We start from the raw sequence: 17,013 nt of genomic DNA, 5'->3' as shown, positions 1-17,013 counted from the left end.
AACTATTTCTTAAATAGAAGTTACATAAGAAAAGGAACAGCCTATTACCCACCAAAAGGGGTTACTAGAGTAATATGAGCAGTAAGATTGGTGGCTAAGGAACCCCAGGCAGTTATGGCTGCGAACTGTTGTCCTGGGTTGCGAAAGCATTAAACAGAAAGAAAATCAACCCTCTGAATAATGGACACATTTTTAAAAATATGAAATAAGTTCAATGACCAGGTCACATGACTATACAAAATAATACTGGGCAAACATCTGAAATTTACTTTCCATTATACTCTTATTTAATGAATGACACTCTGGATGAAAAGAAACAAAAGAACACGAGTGAATCATGGAAAAAAAAAATCTCTGGTTTTTCCAAAAGTCATTTATTTCTTCATGTTAAAAAAGTGCTTGGGGCTTCCCTGGTGGCGCAGTGGTTGAGAATCCGCCTGCCAGTGCAGGGGACACGGGTTCGAGCCCTGGTCTGGGAAGATCCCACATGCCGCGGAGCAACTGGGCCCGTGAGCCACAATTACTGAGCCTGCGCGTCTGGAGCCTGTGCTCCGCAACAAGAGAGGCCACGACAGTGAGAGCCCCGCGCACCGCGATGAAGAGTGGCCCCCGCCTGCCACAACTAGAGAAAGCCCTCGCACAGAAACGAAGACCCAACACAGCCAAAAATAAAAAAAAATAAATAATAATAATTTAAAAAAAAAAAAAAAAAGTGCTAATAGCCTATAATATTAAAAATCATTGAATGTCAAGTTTCTTTTTGTTTTTCTATTTTTAATTCTGAAAATTGACGTTTTGAGATGATGAAAGCCAAAGACTTGAAGAATATGATGCCACATTCCTGTTGATAATATTATTCCATATTATGTTAAAAGTAAGGTAGATTAATTTTAAGAAACTGACAATTCTTAACAAATCAGCTCCTGGGAGTTTAAAAATGAAATCCCATTCTTCAGGATGTATAAAATATAATAACTATTCATGCCCACTAACTGCTGCTGAGCTCCTCATGACCGTTAAAAAGTTGGCACTAAAATACTCTGCTCCCTTGGTCTAAACACTCTCTCTGTGTCTTGTTTACTTTGTCTAACTTCCATTCATCCTCCAAGAGAAAGCGCAGCCTTCACCTGCTCCCGGATCTTCTCCTGACAGCATCACCACACCGCTGAGTTAGGTGTCCCCATAACCCTCTATGCTTATCTCCATCAGACACTCAGTACACTGAAGGGTACTGGTCTCTTCTCATTCTCCCCAACTGGACTATCAGCAACTAACCTAAGTGTAAGGGCATGACTTAAGGGTCTTTGTATCACCAGTGTTGAACACAGTGCCCCGCCTGCAGGACAGTGATCAGACCACTTTTTGTGTCGATTTTCTGCATGAATTAAATGTGAAAGAACATTTAGAAAATGCTTACCCTGTGCCTGGTACATAGTATACATATGCTTAATTTGTTTGTGGATTTATATAGATATTATTACAGATTATATAGATTTATTATGGATAAATGTTTACTAAGGAAATAAGGCTTAATTAAACCTATTTCTTAAAATTGACAAAACAGAAGTTTTGCCTTATTTTATAAAATAACAAAGATCTTAACTCAGTCAATAAAAGACTGGCTATTAATAATAATGAAAAGGGGCTTCCCTGGTGGCGCAGTGGTTGAGAATCTGCCTGCCAATGCAGGGGACACGGGTTCGAGCCCTGGTCTGGGAAGATCCCACATGCCGTACAGCCACTGGGCCCGTGAGCCACAATTACTGAGCCTGCGCGTCTGGAGCCTGTGCTCCGCAACAAGAGAGGCCGCGAGAGTGAGAGGCCCGCGCACCGCGATGAAGGGTGACCCCCACTTGCCGCAACTGGAGAAAGCCCTCGCACAGAAACGAAGACCCAACACAGCCATAAATAAATAAATAAATATATAAATATATAAATAATAATAATGAAAAAATAATAACTATATATTTTCAACTTTACTGATAGAAATTTCTAAAATAATTTTATTATATTATTTAGAACTCTGTGGAAAGAACAGGGCTACATAATTCAAATGATGACTTACAGTAAACAAAGTATATTGTAAGTGGCATGATTCCAACTAATTATGACAAGTATGTCTAGATAAAGCTAAAGCCTGGGCTTCCCTGGTGGCGCAGTGGTTAAGAATCACCTGCCAATGCAGGGGACACGGGTTCGATCCCTGGTCCAGGAAGATCCCACATGCCGTGGAGTAACTAAGCTCATGCGCCACAACTACTGAGCCTGCGCTCTAGAGCCCGCGAGCCACAACTATTGAGCCTGCATACCACAACTACTGAAGCCCACGCACCTAGAGCCCGTGCTCCACAACAAGAGAAGCCACCGCATTGAAGAGTAGCCCCCACTCGCCGCAACTAGAGAAAGCCCTCACGCAGCAACAAAGACCCAAGGCAGCCAAAAAAAAATTGAATTACCACCAGTAAAAATGAAGAGAAGAACTTCTCCAAATTATTTAAAACTATATTCCCAAATGCTAAGCAATAACAAAGGCTAAGAAAGAAATATTAAATTTAAAGGAAAGCCTCAATATGAGAAATTCTCTTTACCTATAGGCAATCGATTCTTTTTATTTGCTGGAGTGGTTGCTGGAGACAGCTGAGGAGTACTGTAGGGAGTCATTTCCAAACTGCTGCTTTTTCCTGGCTTTGCCTGGGGTAGGTTTGCCAATAAATTGTCAAGAGCCATTCTATCTTCTCTCAGTTGATCTCCAGACATCACACTCTTCATAAAATTCACCTGGCAAAAGTAAAAGGACATGTAGCTTATGAAATCAATTTTTCAAACACAATATATATTTCTCACACAATGTACTCATCTATGACTCTGCCCATGTTCAGATAAATGACTTTTGAGAAAGTCCTATTAAAGAATGAAGCCATTACCAGAGTAATAAGCTGACTGTAGGTTATATAAACTACAGTTCTGCTCAACCCTTCCAGAAGATTAACGGAGGACATTGGCGGGGTCTCCACTGCACGGCCTCCAATCACCACATCAAGGAAAGCAGCAACACAGCTCTGTTCAAACAGGAGAAAAAAATCACAGTGAAATACTTCCCCTTTAAAGTAAGGGAACAGGGACTTCCCTGGTGGCGCAGTGGTTAAGAATCCACCTGCCCTGGTGGCACAGTGGTTAAGAATCCACCTGCCAATGCAGGCAGGGGACATGGGTTCGAGCCCTGGTCCGAGAAGATCCCACATGCCGTGGAGCAACTAAGCCCGTGCACCACAACTACTGAGCCTCCGCTCTAGAGTCCGCAAGCCACAACTACTGAGCCCACGCGCCACAACTACTGAAGCCCATGTGCCTAGAGCCCATGCTCCGCAACAAGAGAAGCCACCACAATGAGAAGCCCGCGCACCGCAATGAAGAGTAGCCCCCGCTCGCCGCAACTAGAGAAAGCCTGCGTGCAGCAACCAAGACCCAATGCAGCCAAAAATAAATAAATAAATAAATAAATAAATTTATTAAAAATAAATAAAGGGAACAAAATTTCTGATTGAGGTGGACAAGCATGTAGAAAGTTTTTCTTCTTGAAAATTATATTAAACCTAACATTTAAAAAAATTAAACTCTCTATGAACTGATATAAAATAATCTCCAAGATATTCTGGTATATGAAACAAACATGAGGCAGACAGTGCACACAGTCCTACCATTCGCAATTAGGAAAATATATTAGGAATTTGCTTGTATACATACAGACATCTTGAAGGACACACAAAAGATTGATAACATGAAGAACATTTAGGGAGGAAATGAAGGTTAGAGATCAGAGGTGGAAGGGAAACTTCACTATCTAACCTTTGAATTTTACGTTGAATGTACAGCCTACTCAAAGTATGATAAATTAAATTTTTTTTATTTTTTAAAATATTTATTTATTTATTTATTTGGCTGTGCTGGGTCTTTAGTTGCAGCACACGGAATCTTCACTGTGGCGTGTGGGATCTTTTAGCTGCAGCACGTGACATCTTTAGTTGTGGCATGCAGCATCTAGTTCCCCCACCAGGGATCGAACCCACGCCCTCTGCATTGGGAGCGTGGAGTCTTAACCACCGACCACCAGGGAAGTCCCTTAAATTTTTATTTAGTTATACCAACTGAACAATGCTATGTTAACTTATGAAATACACTTAAAATTATACATTTATTGCTGATTCATATATTCACAGACTTGATTTAGTGACAATTTTTTTAAATCAAACGTTTTTGTTTTTTTTTTTATTTTATTTATTTTTTGGCTACGTTGGGTCTTTGTTGCTGCACGCAGGCTTTCTCTAGTTGTGGTGAGCGGGGGCTACTCTTCATTGCAGTGCACGGGCTTCTCATTGCGGTGGCTTCCCCTGTTGTGGAGCATAGGCTCCAGGCGCGCGGGCTTCAGTAGTTGTGGCACATGGGCTCTAGAGCGCAGGCTCAGTAGTTGTGGTGCATGGGCTTAGTTGCTCCGCAGCATGTGGGATCTTCTCGGACCAGGGCTCGAACCCATGTCCCCTGTATTGGCAGGTGGATTCTTAACCACTGCACCACCAGGGAAGGCCCTAAATCAAACTTTTAAAAATAATCTTAATAGCTCTTTGGCTCTCATTACAATGGCATCTCCTCAACATTTCTATAAGTGAGAATTAGTAATCTTTTTTTTTTAATTGAAGTATAATTGGTGTTTATATATATATTTTTTGAGAATTAGTAATCTTTGATGACACCTTCCTTTATTTTCTTAATTAATTTTTATTGGAGTATAGTTGCTTTACAATGCTTTGTTAGCTTCTGCTGTACAGCAAAGTGAATCTGCTATACAGATGACATCTTCCTTTAAATGCTGCTGATCCAACACTGTATCCTCTATAGCCAAACCAAGGGTAATTGAAAAGAGTATTTAATTTACACATCACCTAGGGACAAGATTTAATAAGGAGAATAGTTAGGTTCACTAATACTTTAGCAGAACTTTCTATCAACAGTACTTCACACGACATAGTATTCACTCTTACTTTGTCAAATTTTCCAAGGCTGCTCTTTGTCCGGGGATCTCCCTCTTCGGAGCCAGTCATTGCTAACTGCTGCAAAAGGCGGCCAACCTGCAACCCAGAGCAGAGGTGGGAAGACATAGGCTGTAGACACTTACACAGTCCTCACTGTGAAAGCACTTCCATTCCATTCTATAAATCTATTTCATAGGAATATTAACACACTAAAGGGATAACTAATAAGAACCTGCTGTATAAACAAAATAAATAAAATAAAATTCAAAAAAAAAAAAAAAGAATATTCACACCACCTGACCAGGCATACAAAATAGGATAACAAATAAAATGTGCATCTTGTCTATGTCAGCTTTTACTATATTTTATTACATTTAGATTGAGTTATAAAGAATAAGTAGGAAATTTTGCTTTGTCTTTAATGCACATTACTACAACATTAGGAAATGAAGGTACACACCTTTGTTTCTGCTGCTGTACTTTTCATGTGTTTAGAAATTTAATTAATTTGTAAAAGCTGACTCAAACTATCTCAAGTTATTATTAAGTACTTTTCCCTATAGTTCATAAAGTACTCAAGGTAAATTTTTTTTCTATACTTAAAAGCAAAGAATTCCTTCAGAACATAAGCTGTTTTGAAAGTAAATATTAATTCACAGAGCCAGTTCTTTACTGCCAAAAGTGAACTGTTACTCCACTCTCTCTAAAGACACTTTGCTGAAACTTATTATCATACAGCATCATCTTCATACCTAGGACAATCCCGCCTTTTACTCATTTTGAAAAGATGTGATTCAACCTCCAATGGAATGACAAAAATAAAACTATAACAACATTATCATAAGAATAAATTTAGTGTTTCAGAGATGATAAAAAATTTTTATTTCAGGGATGCCTATATAGTTAATTTCTAAACACCCCAATATGATAGAACTGATCATGAAAAAAAAGCTTATCATTAAAAAAAAATCATCCAAAGACAAGACATATTCTATTCCAAATAAACTCTGTCTCTTCCTCACAGTATTTCTGGGGATAAGATATAATTAAAAGAATCCCTTAAGAAATAATAACACGATTTCAGTAGTTCAGATGATTAGGGAAAAAAGCACTAACATAGATCCAAAAATCCTCTTTCTGAAACTTTTAGGTCCAGAGGAGTTTCAGATTTCAAAATTTGGAGATTTTAGAAAGGTTGGTTACTGCATACATGTAACATGTCCAGTATTTAGGCTGGCTTCCTATAATCAGATACATTGACATTCCTGCAGCAAAACATGAATACTCATGAACATGAAATGGAATAACTAACAATTATAAATAGCCTCATGTTAGTTCAGGTTAGGTTTTGTTACCAAATGAAGTATAAAAGACACTCAATTTTCAGTCATTCTGGATTTTGAAATCATGGGAAAGGGGTAAGGGCTTGTTCTAGAAAATTAAATTCAACTATACATTCAAGTGTATGAGGACTCCATTTAAAAACCAACACAATGTAAGAAGCAAATATTTAGGACAGTTTGGGGAAAAGGAATGGTAAGAATATATGAATAATGTCATCATATTTTCTGTTCGCACTCCCACTGCCCCATCAACTGACTCTAAGCTGAATGCCTAGCAAAAGCATACCTGCATCAGATTAAATCTTGCCACCTCGTTAATAGGAGCATCAGAAATTATTCCATACTGCTCTGGATTGACAACCGCAGGACAAATGAAGCAGGCCAACAGGAGGTCAGTACACATTGCTCTGACCTCCCCAACTTCCAGTCTATCTACACAGGAGAGAGTTTTGTACATCTGTGACACAATCCATCTCAAACTATGTGGAAAGCAGTATGTGTTCTGTTTGAGATAACCAATAAATTTGTTCACCAAAGCCACTAGTTTGGCCTCGTTGGAATCCACCATCTCTTGAACCTTCTGCCTGAATCTATCTGAGCCTTTCTCTCCAAAGAGTTTTTCCTGTTGAGATGGGGAGAACCTCTCAATTAGCTTGTTTGGATCTGTTTCCAGGTGATCCTCATCTTCAACAAGCAGCTGCATGATTGGCTCATGTAAAGTTGCTGTGAGGAAAAGTTTGGCAGAAAACAGTCCTTCAGAAAAAAGTTTAAATAAGATGCTGAAGGCACAAGTTCCTCTCCTCAAAAGTCGCCTGGGGTTGTCACTTTCTTTAAGTTCAAATTCAATCAAGTATCTCAACACCTGAAGGAGGTAGCTTTCATCTTCTTGCATAATGCAGTTGCCATAGAGAGAGGTAAAAACTGTGTAAATAACACTTTGTGTGTTCTCCTGATTAAGTTTCTCTCCGGCAACCAAAGAGGAGGCAATAAGACGAGGATTTTCCCTTAATCGACTTAAGAATTCTCCATAAGCAGTCTCCTGAAATCCCAACTGCTTATACCCATCAACAAACTGTGTATCTTCCAAAATCTTGGCATGTTGGCAACATTCAGCAGGGGAAGCTTCAGCACTAAAAAACAAGCAAACAAGCAAAATAATAAAATTAACAACAATAATAATATACCATACTAAAACATGGAAATGTGAGTTGATGATGGTCATGGCAATGAGGTCACTCAGAATTGCTAAAATCTTTTAGACCACCAGCATCTAAATGTGTAAAGAAAGTCAAAACCAAAAAGTAGGACAAATTCTTCATATTAAGTCAGGTTCAATGAAGAGTACTGAGAAATAACCATTATTCTGACTTCTATCATTGAAGATCAGTCCTGCCTCTTTTTGAACTTCATATACATGGACTCATACAGTATGTACTCGTCTATGTCTGGCTTCTTTTCTCGACAGTATACCACAGCACCACTATTTCTAGACTTAAAAACTGCTTCTTGGAACAACAGAACAATAAGGTATTAACACAGTGAAAAATGAGGTTTCTAAAACTGAAAAGTAGATATACAATAGCAAAACATGAAAATGTATATATTAAATAATATTAGGAGAAAAGCAGAACACAAGATAATTTACTCTCTACAATAATAAAATGTTATATAGTGCCAAGATACAAAATTAACTGGTATGGTATAAAATATTAATGCTTAAGTTATAATTCTCTACAACTGTGCTTAGGTTAATAGGTTAATTAAGCAAAATAAGCAAAGACTCACCATTGAGATGCTGATTTAAAATATCTTAAACCATGCACTTTGTTGGAAATAGATTTGTTTATTTGCAGTTAGCAGTTATTAACTGCTATAAGCAGAATTATAGTGGTTCATAACATTTAAGACCTCAAAACCTTCTCTTTACCTGGTTATAATAAGCCGATCCAAATTAATTCTCTGTTGCTTAGCGATCCATGCTGTACGATACAACTTTTCAGCTGTCTTAAGTACATCTGCATTGAGCCTCTGAATGAGCTGTTTCTCAGAGTTTACATATAAGCGTTCCTGCTTGAGGTGATGGGCCAAAGTATGAATATCTAGCTTCACCATCTTCAAATATGGAGAAGGTACAAAGGCTGATCACTAGAGTAAAAAGAAAAAATTTTTATGTCACTTAAATTGTTTTCCAAAAATCAAAGGGAGTAGGAGAACACATTAAATATTAGGCTACATTTAGTATCATGGTTAGCTCTAGTTTTAAAATAATCTATCTATATATATATTTTACAACAGAAGCATTACAGGTTCAGTACAGAAAAACTGATAAATACAGATAAGCAAAAAAAAAAAAAAAAGAAGAAGAAAAAGAGAAAAGCTCTTAATAAGGCCAGTGCTCAGAGGCAGCCACTGTAAATACCTTGCATGTATCCTTCAAGTCCGGTGTCTACAAAAACAGAAACATAGATCAATGGAACAAGATAGAAAGCCCGAAGATAAACCCACGTACCTATGGTCAACTAATCTATGACAAAGGAGGCAAAGATATATAATGGAGAAAAGACAGTCTCTTCAATAAGTGGTGCTGGGAAAACTGGACAGCTACGTGTAAAAGAATGAAATTATAACACTCCCTAACACCATACACAAAAATAAACTCAAAGTGGATTAGAGACCTAAATGTAAGACCAGACATTATAAAACTCTTAGAGGAAAACATAGGAAGAACACTCTTTGACATAAATCACAGCAAGACCTTTTTTGATCCACCTGCTAGAGTAATGGAAATAAAAACAAAAATAAACAAATGGGACTTAATGAAACTTCAAAGCTTTTGCACAGCAAAGGAAACCATAAACAAGACGGAAAAGACAACCCTCAGAATGGGAGAAAATATTTGCAAACGAATCAACGGACAAAGGATTAATCTCCAAAATATATAAAGAGCTCATGCAGCTCAATATTAAAGAAACAAACAACCCAATCAAAAAATGGGCAGAAGACCTAAATAGACATTTCTCCAAAGAAGACATACAGATAGCCAAGAAGCACATGAAAAGCTGCTCAACATCACTAATTATTAGAGAAATGCAAATCAAAACTACAATGAGGTATCACCTCACACCAGTTAGAATGGGCATCATCAGAAAATCTACAAACAACAAATGCTGGAGTGGGTGTGGAGAAAAGGGAACCCTCTTGCACTGTTGGTGGGAATGTAAATTGATACAGCCACTGTGGAGAACAGTATGGAGGTTCCTTAAAAAACTACAAATAGAATTACCATGTGACCCAGCAATCCCACTACTGGGCATATACCCAGAGAAAACCATAATTCAAAAAGACACATGCACCACAATGTTCACTGCAGCACTATTTACAATAGCCAGGTCATGGAAGCAACCTAAATGCCCATCGACAGACGAATGGATAAAGACGATGTGGTACATATATACAATGGAATATTACTCAGCCATAAAAAGGAACAAAATTGAGTCATTTGTTGAGACGTGGACGGATCTAAAGACTGTCATACAGAGTGAAGTAAGTCAGAAAGAGAAAAACAAATATCGTTTATTAACACATGTATGTGGAACCTAGAAAAATGGTACAGATGAACCAGTTTGCAGGGCAGTAGTTGAGACACAGATGCAGACAACAAATGTGTGGACACCAAGGGGGGAAAACCATGGTGGGGTGGGGATGGTGGTGTGCTGAATTGGGCGATTGGGATTGACATGTATACACTGATGTGTATGAAATTGATGACTAATAAGAACCTGCAGTATAAAAAAAAAATCAAACAAACAAAAAAACAACTAATACTAAACTTGCTTTGGGTTATTTGTATGGAAATATGTTAATATAAATGTTTCAGACATTACATGAAATTTCTAAAAATCTTATATGTTCTGGTATAATGTTATAAGTCATAATTCTAGTTATTACTTTAAAATGTATATCTCAGAAATAACTAAATTTCCTTGTCAATTACAAAAAAAAAAAAAAAAAAAAAGTCCCGTGTCTATTTATCAACACTGGACTTTCCTTGCCTGCTCTCTTTCACACTGCAATCAATCAACATAGCCTGTTGACTCTTTCTTCAAAACACATCTCACCACCTCCATCATCATCTCTCACCCAAAGGTCTCTAACCACTACTTCCTAACTGAACTCCTGCTTCATTTCTTGTACTACTGGAGTCTCTACATAGCATAGAACATCCTTTAAATTTAAGTCAGACCACTTTATTCCCCCACTAGAAGCTGTCCAAAGGCTTATTTTACACTTAGAATGAAATCTGAAAGTCCCACATGATTTAACCCTGCTATTCCTCCAACCTCATCTCCTGCCATTCTAACTCCTGCTCACACAGCTCCAGACACGCTGGCCTCCTCTTGAACAGATCAAGCATGCCCCTTCCTCAAAGCCTCTGCATTTGCTGAACCCTCTCTCCGGAAGGCTATTCCTCCAGATGCCTATGCAAGGCTGGTGCCTTTACTTCATTCAGGTCTCTGCTCAAATGTCTATTCAGAAAGGCTTTCTGAGACAAATCATTCTAAAACACAAAACATCACTTCCTATTCCCTCTTCTGGCCTTTTTTTTTTTTTTTTAAAGCACTTGCCCCAACCCAGCATGCGTTGTTGTTACATGCATGTTCATCATGCTTAGAGTATGGCTCCCCCACTGAAAGGCAAGGGCTGCCAAGGCCAAGATTTGTCTGTTTTGTCGACTTACTGCTTTAATTTCAGGGCTGAGGAGAGGGCTTGGTTCAGAGCAGGAGTTGAATAAGTATTTGCCAAAGGAATGAATGAAATCACACAATTCTTTATCTAGTAGCTAAACAAACTGATAAAAATAGCACACATATTTTAAAGCATTATTATTTAAGCTATACCCTTGAAGCTAGAATGCCTGCCAGACCCACGAACATTTTATCTCAGCAACAGAAGCTCTTGTGGGCCAAATAGCAGAATACAACATTGTGCCGAGGCAGCAGTCATTAAGTTAGAAAAATACTTCTCATTAAGAATTAAACATTAGGGGTGGGGAAGGAAAGGACTGGGAGTTTGGGATTAGCAGATGCAAACTATTACGTATAGGATGGATAAACAAGGTCCTACTGTATAGCACAGGGAACTATATTCAATATCCTGTGATAAACCATAATGGAAAAGAATATGAAAAAGGATACATGTATGTATAACTGAGTCACTTTGCTGTACAGCAGAAATTAAACACAACATTGTAAATCAACTATACTTCAATAAAAATTTTTTAAAAAGAATTAAACATGATTATATACTTAAAAGCTGCTATGAGAGTAAAGCTTTAAATGTTCTCACCATAGTAACAAGAAAATGGTAATTACATGAGGTGAAGGATGTGTTAACTAACCTTACTGTGGTAAACATTTTGCAATGTATGTGTACCAAATCATCATTATATGACAAACTTACACAATGTTATATGTCAATTATAGTTCAATAAAGCTAGAAAAAAGAAAGTTGTCCCAGCCAATCAGATTCATAATGGATTTATTTGGAATTGATAAAATACAATTTGTAGTGAATTCAGATTCTGAAAGAGGTGACAACCTAGCTCACAGAACTCTCAATATGTTTACAGATCCAATGAAAATATGTTCATATATATGAAATAAATATTTTTGGTGCTAAGACTAAAAAAAAGAGTTAAACATTATGGTAGCAGATGGAAATATATTTAAAGCCACCTTATTTAAAGAAATAGATTCAACAATTTTTAATTAAGTTTGATTTCAGAAATTAAAATTTTTTCTTTTATTTTAATGAACTACTGATGACTAGAAAAGTCTCAGATATTATCATCTAACTTGAATTTAACTGCTTTAAAAACTTTCTTGTACCTTATCAATTCCCTAGCAAACTATACAAAGCTATTATTCCAAGTCTCCTGTATTAAAACCCTCAGAGTGCTTTCCTCTCAAAAGGTTTAAATATGTCTACTTCACCAAGATGATTCACTATTAACTCACAAAAGCATCTGGGTACATTCAAAAAAATTGGTGCCATACATACATATATAATCTTATTAACTCAGCCTAAAGAAAACACGTATGACTTTGCAGACTTCCATGAGGGAATTCTAACACCCTCTAGGGGGCTCTAAATCCACAGACTAAGAACAGAATCACTGAACAAATGGCTGTAACTATGAGAAACATTACAGTTAATGAAAATAGTACTGAAATGGGCTCTTAAAGATCTGTATGCTTTGGGGACTTCCCTGGTGGTCCAGGGCAGGGGGTGCAGGTTCGATCCCTGGTCAGGGAGCTAAGATCCCACATGCCTCACAGCCAAAACCCCAAAACATAAAACAGAAGTAATACTGTAACAAATTCAAGAAAGACTTTAAAAATGGTCCACATCAAAAAATCTTTAAAAAAAAGATCTGTATGCTTCATTAATTAGTTCTGTTACCTTGGGTATATAATGCATATTCTCTGAACCTCAGGGGTTTTTTCATCCATAAAATGTGGACACAGTATCTACATTTATTTTGTGCCTGGCATGAGAAACATATTAGGTACTAGGGATACAAAAAAAGGATAAAATCTAGTATGTGCCCTCAAGGACTTCCTAATCTAATAGAACAAGGCAGACACGCAAGCAGATGGCTGCCCCAAAATGTTATGGGTATAATACTATGGCTGAATGAAGGCTGTACAACGTAGAGTACAGACAAAAGAGAAGGAATGACTGAGGAGTTAGGTACCTGTGCCTAGTCTTAAAAGACAAGTATGGGGGGTGGGGGATAAGTATTTGCCAGACATAAAGAGGATAATGGGTAGGGGTAGACTTCCAGATACAGGCAGCCAATCAAGCAAAGGCACAGAAGTGTGTGACACAGTATATTCAGAGAACTACACATGGCTTGCTACAGTCTGGGGGCACGTGTTGTGTGTGTTAAGAGTGAGGCTGGGGGTAGGGGAGGAAATGTATAATGAGATAAGGCCACAGAGACCGAAGGTACACAGAAGCCAGTGTTAAGAAACTGGGACTGGACTTTCCTAATGGCACAGCAGTTAAGAATCCACCTGCCAATGCAGGGGTCACGGGTTCGATCCCTGGTCCGGGAAGATCCCACGTGCCGTGGAGCAACTAAGCCCGTGCTCCACAACTACTGAGCCTGCGCTCTAGAGCCCATGCTCTGCAACAAGCCACCGCAATGAGAAACCTGCGCACAACAAAGAGTAGCCCCCGCTCGCTGCAACTAGAGAAAGCCCACGCGCAGCAACGAAGACACAACACAGCCAAAAATAAATAAATAAATTAATTTAAAAAAAATAAATGAAACTGGGACTTTGCACTGTAGGAGATGGGAAAAGAGTTTAAACGGATTAACATAAATTTACATTTGAGAACATAAACTTTGGCAGGAAGGAAAAAGATGAGGTGGTTTGGATGGAACTAGATTTAGAAAGACTAAGAAATTGTTGATAGGCAAGACCACTGGCATTTTTCACAGAACTAGAACAAAAAATTCACAATTTGTATGGAAACACAAAAGACCCTGAATAGCCAAAGCAATCTTGAGAAAGAAAAATGGAGCAGGAGGAAACAGGCTCTCTGACTTCAGACTATACTACAAAGCTACAGTAATCAAGACAGTATGGTACTGGCACAAAACCAGAAATATAGATCAATGGAACAGGATAGAAAGCCCAGAGATAAACCCACGCACATATGGTCACCTTACCTTTGATAAAGGAGGCAAGAATATACAATGGAGAAAAGATAAGTGGTGCTGGGAAAACTGAACAGCTACATGTAAAAGAATGAAATTAGAACAGTCCCTAACACCATACACAAAAATAAACTCAAAATGGATTAAAGACCTACATGTAAGGCCAGACACTATCAAACTCTTAGAGGAAAACATAGGCAGAACACTCTATGACATAAATCACAGCAAGATCCTTTTTGACCCACCTCCTAGAGAAATGGAAATAAAAACAAAAATAAACAAATGGGACCTAATGAAACTTCAAAGCTCTTGCACAGCAAAGGAAACCATAAACAAGACGAAAAGACAACCCTCAGAATGGGAGAAAATATTTGCAAATGAAGCAACTGACAAAGGATTAATCTCCAAAATTTACAAGCAGCTCATGCAGCTCAATATCAAAAAAACAAACAACCCAATCCAAAAATGGGCAGAAGACCTAAACAGACATTTCTCCAAAGAAGATATACAGATTGCCAACAAACACACGAAAAAATGCTCAACATCATTAATCATTAGAGAAATGCAAATCAAAACTACAATGAGATATCATCTCACACCAGTCAGAATGGCCATCCTCAAAAAATCTACAAACAATAAATGCTGGAGAGGGTGTGGAGAAAAGGGAACCCTCTTGCACTGTTGGTGGGAATGTAAACTGATACAGCCACTATGGAGAACAGTATGGAGGTTCCTTAAGAAACTGAAAGTAGAACTACCATATGACCCAGCAATCCCACTACTGGGCATATACCCTGAGAAAACCATAATTCAAAAAGAATCATGCAAAAAAAAAAAAAAGAGTCATGCACCACAATGTTCATTGCAGCTCTATTTACAATAGCCAGGACATGGAAGTAACCTAAGTGTCCATCGACAGATGAATGGATAAAGAAGATGTGGCACATATATACAATGGAATATTTACTCAGCTATAAAAAGAAACGAAATTGAGTTATTTGTAGTGAGGTGGATGGACCTAGAATCTGTCATACAGAGTGAAGTAAGTCAGAAAGAGAAAAACAAATACTGTATGCTAACATATATATATGGAATCTTAAAAAAATATATATATATGGTCATGAAGAACCTAGGGGCAAGATGGGAATAAAGACACAGATCTACTAGAGAATGGACTTGAAGACACAGGGAAGGGGAAGGGTAAGCTGGGACAAAGTGAGAGAGTGGCATGGACATATATACACTACCAAATGTAAAATAGATAGCTAGTGGGAAGCAGCCGCATAGCACAGGGAGATCAGCTTGGTGCTTTGTGACCACCTAGAGGGGTGGGATAGGGAGGGTGGGAGGGAGGGAGACGCAAGAGGGAAGAGATATGGGAATATATGTATATGTATAACTGATTCACTTTGTTATAAAGCAGAAACTAACACACCATTGTAAAGCAATTATACTCCAATAAAGATGTTAAAAACAAACAAAAAAAGAAATGTTGCAGTGGCAATGGAAAGAACAGGACAAATTTGAGAGATACTGGAGATAGAAAATACAAGATTTGCTTACACCTACACATGGGGAAGGCGAGGTAGAAGTTTCCAACTCTGGTGACAAGGGTTGGTGGTGGTGTTATTCACCACAATTTCGTATCGTATGAGAAAACACTTTATAAACTGAAAATTGTGCCTGGTATGGTTCTAAGAACTTTACACACTTAATCTTCATAACATCCCTCTGAGACAGGTACTTTGCCACAAAAGAAACTGAGGCTCAGGGGTATTATGTAACTTACATAAGGCCACAGGGGTGAGAGGTGATAGAGCCAGTACACTGTTATTATAGTCCTGATCTCTACAAGAATGACTCAGAAATCGTGTGGTTACACAGGTGAATTATTTTTAAGAGATGCACACTAAAGTACGTAGAAGTAAATTGTTAGGATGTCTGGAACTCACTTGTACATGGCTCAAAAAAACTAAAAGATTTTTTAAAGGCAGCAAAATGTAAACCACTGTTGAATCTGGTTGGTGGGTATATGGTGATCACTGTACTACCCTTCAACAGTTTCTGTATGTTAGAATTTTTTAATTATAAAATGATAGAGGAAAATACTTTAGAAATTCTCAAACCGTATCCTTCTTGCTGCCTTAATACAATTTAATTCAACAAATACATTATTGATTTTTGCTGGAACGTAGCCAGGTCCCTTAATCTCAAGGAGTTCACAGTCTAATTACTGTTCAAAATAGGATGCATAAAATGTTTCCAATGACATAGCAAAATATGAACCAATTTATGCAATTCAGAAATTAAAACCCTCAAATATAGCTTCACTTAAAAAAATTAACACATGAAAGTAATGCTCCACCTGATCTACGTAAGAACTCACCTTTTAAACCCTTCAGTGGTCCCAAATGTCTTCAAAGACATTCTCGTAAGGATATTTTACGTAAGGGGACTTCCCTGGTGGTCCAGTGGGTAAGACTCTGCACTCTCAATGCAGGGAGCCTGGGTTTGATCCCTGGTGGGGGAACTAGATCCTGCATGCATGCCACAACTAAGAAGTCCACATGCTGCAATGAAGATCCCATGTGCTACAACTGAGGCCCGGCACAGCCAAAATAAATAAATAAATAAATAATTTTTAAAAAAAAAGATATTTTAAATAAACCCAGAACACTAGATAACTTGCTAAATTTTCTTTCTTTAATCAAGTTCATCAGACTATATGACCTACTACCCACCCCTGTTGCCATCATATACTATAGTCTCTCTCCTTCCTTCAACACCCCCAAACTCCAATGATCATTTGACCCTACCAAGACTTTCAAGCCATTAATCCTACCACCTTTTTCGCTAACCTTCACTCTCCTCCTGTCTCTGCTTCCCTCCTTACCCAGCTAGCATAAACCCCATG

At 38.0% G+C, this 17,013-nt stretch overlaps 1 protein-coding gene across 15 annotated transcripts in view; it reads right to left on the bottom strand.

Annotated features, from left to right (window-relative positions):
• The window catches only part of GAPVD1 (GTPase activating protein and VPS9 domains 1), a 73,338-nt gene that overhangs the window by 39,090 nt on the left and 17,235 nt on the right, over positions 1-17,013 (bottom strand). For 12 of the 15 annotated variants that reach the window (XM_082403225.1, XM_082403227.1, XM_082403226.1 and 9 more), the window contains exons 2-6: positions 8,298-8,515; positions 6,657-7,500; positions 5,037-5,123; positions 2,925-3,059; positions 2,589-2,778 (exon numbers count right to left, since the gene is read on the bottom strand). In XM_082403225.1, the coding sequence (XP_082259351.1) occupies positions 2,589-2,778; positions 2,925-3,059; positions 5,037-5,123; positions 6,657-7,500; positions 8,298-8,482 (1,441 nt within the window). In that variant the 5' untranslated portion in view covers positions 8,483-8,515. Of the gene's footprint in view, positions 1-52; positions 134-2,588; positions 2,779-2,924; positions 3,060-5,036; positions 5,124-6,656; positions 7,501-8,297; positions 8,516-8,789; positions 8,817-17,013 lie in introns of all 15 variants that reach the window. The other 3 variants (XM_082403230.1, XM_082403229.1, XM_082403236.1) reach the window with 3 other exon arrangements.

The sequence above is a fragment of the Balaenoptera borealis genome, assembly GCF_965194805.1.
Source record: "Balaenoptera borealis genome assembly, chromosome: 8".
Lineage (NCBI taxonomy): Eukaryota > Metazoa > Chordata > Mammalia > Artiodactyla > Balaenopteridae > Balaenoptera > Balaenoptera borealis.
The sequence above is the reverse complement of the archived record's forward strand: the minus strand, read 5'-3'. Positions and strand labels throughout refer to the sequence as shown.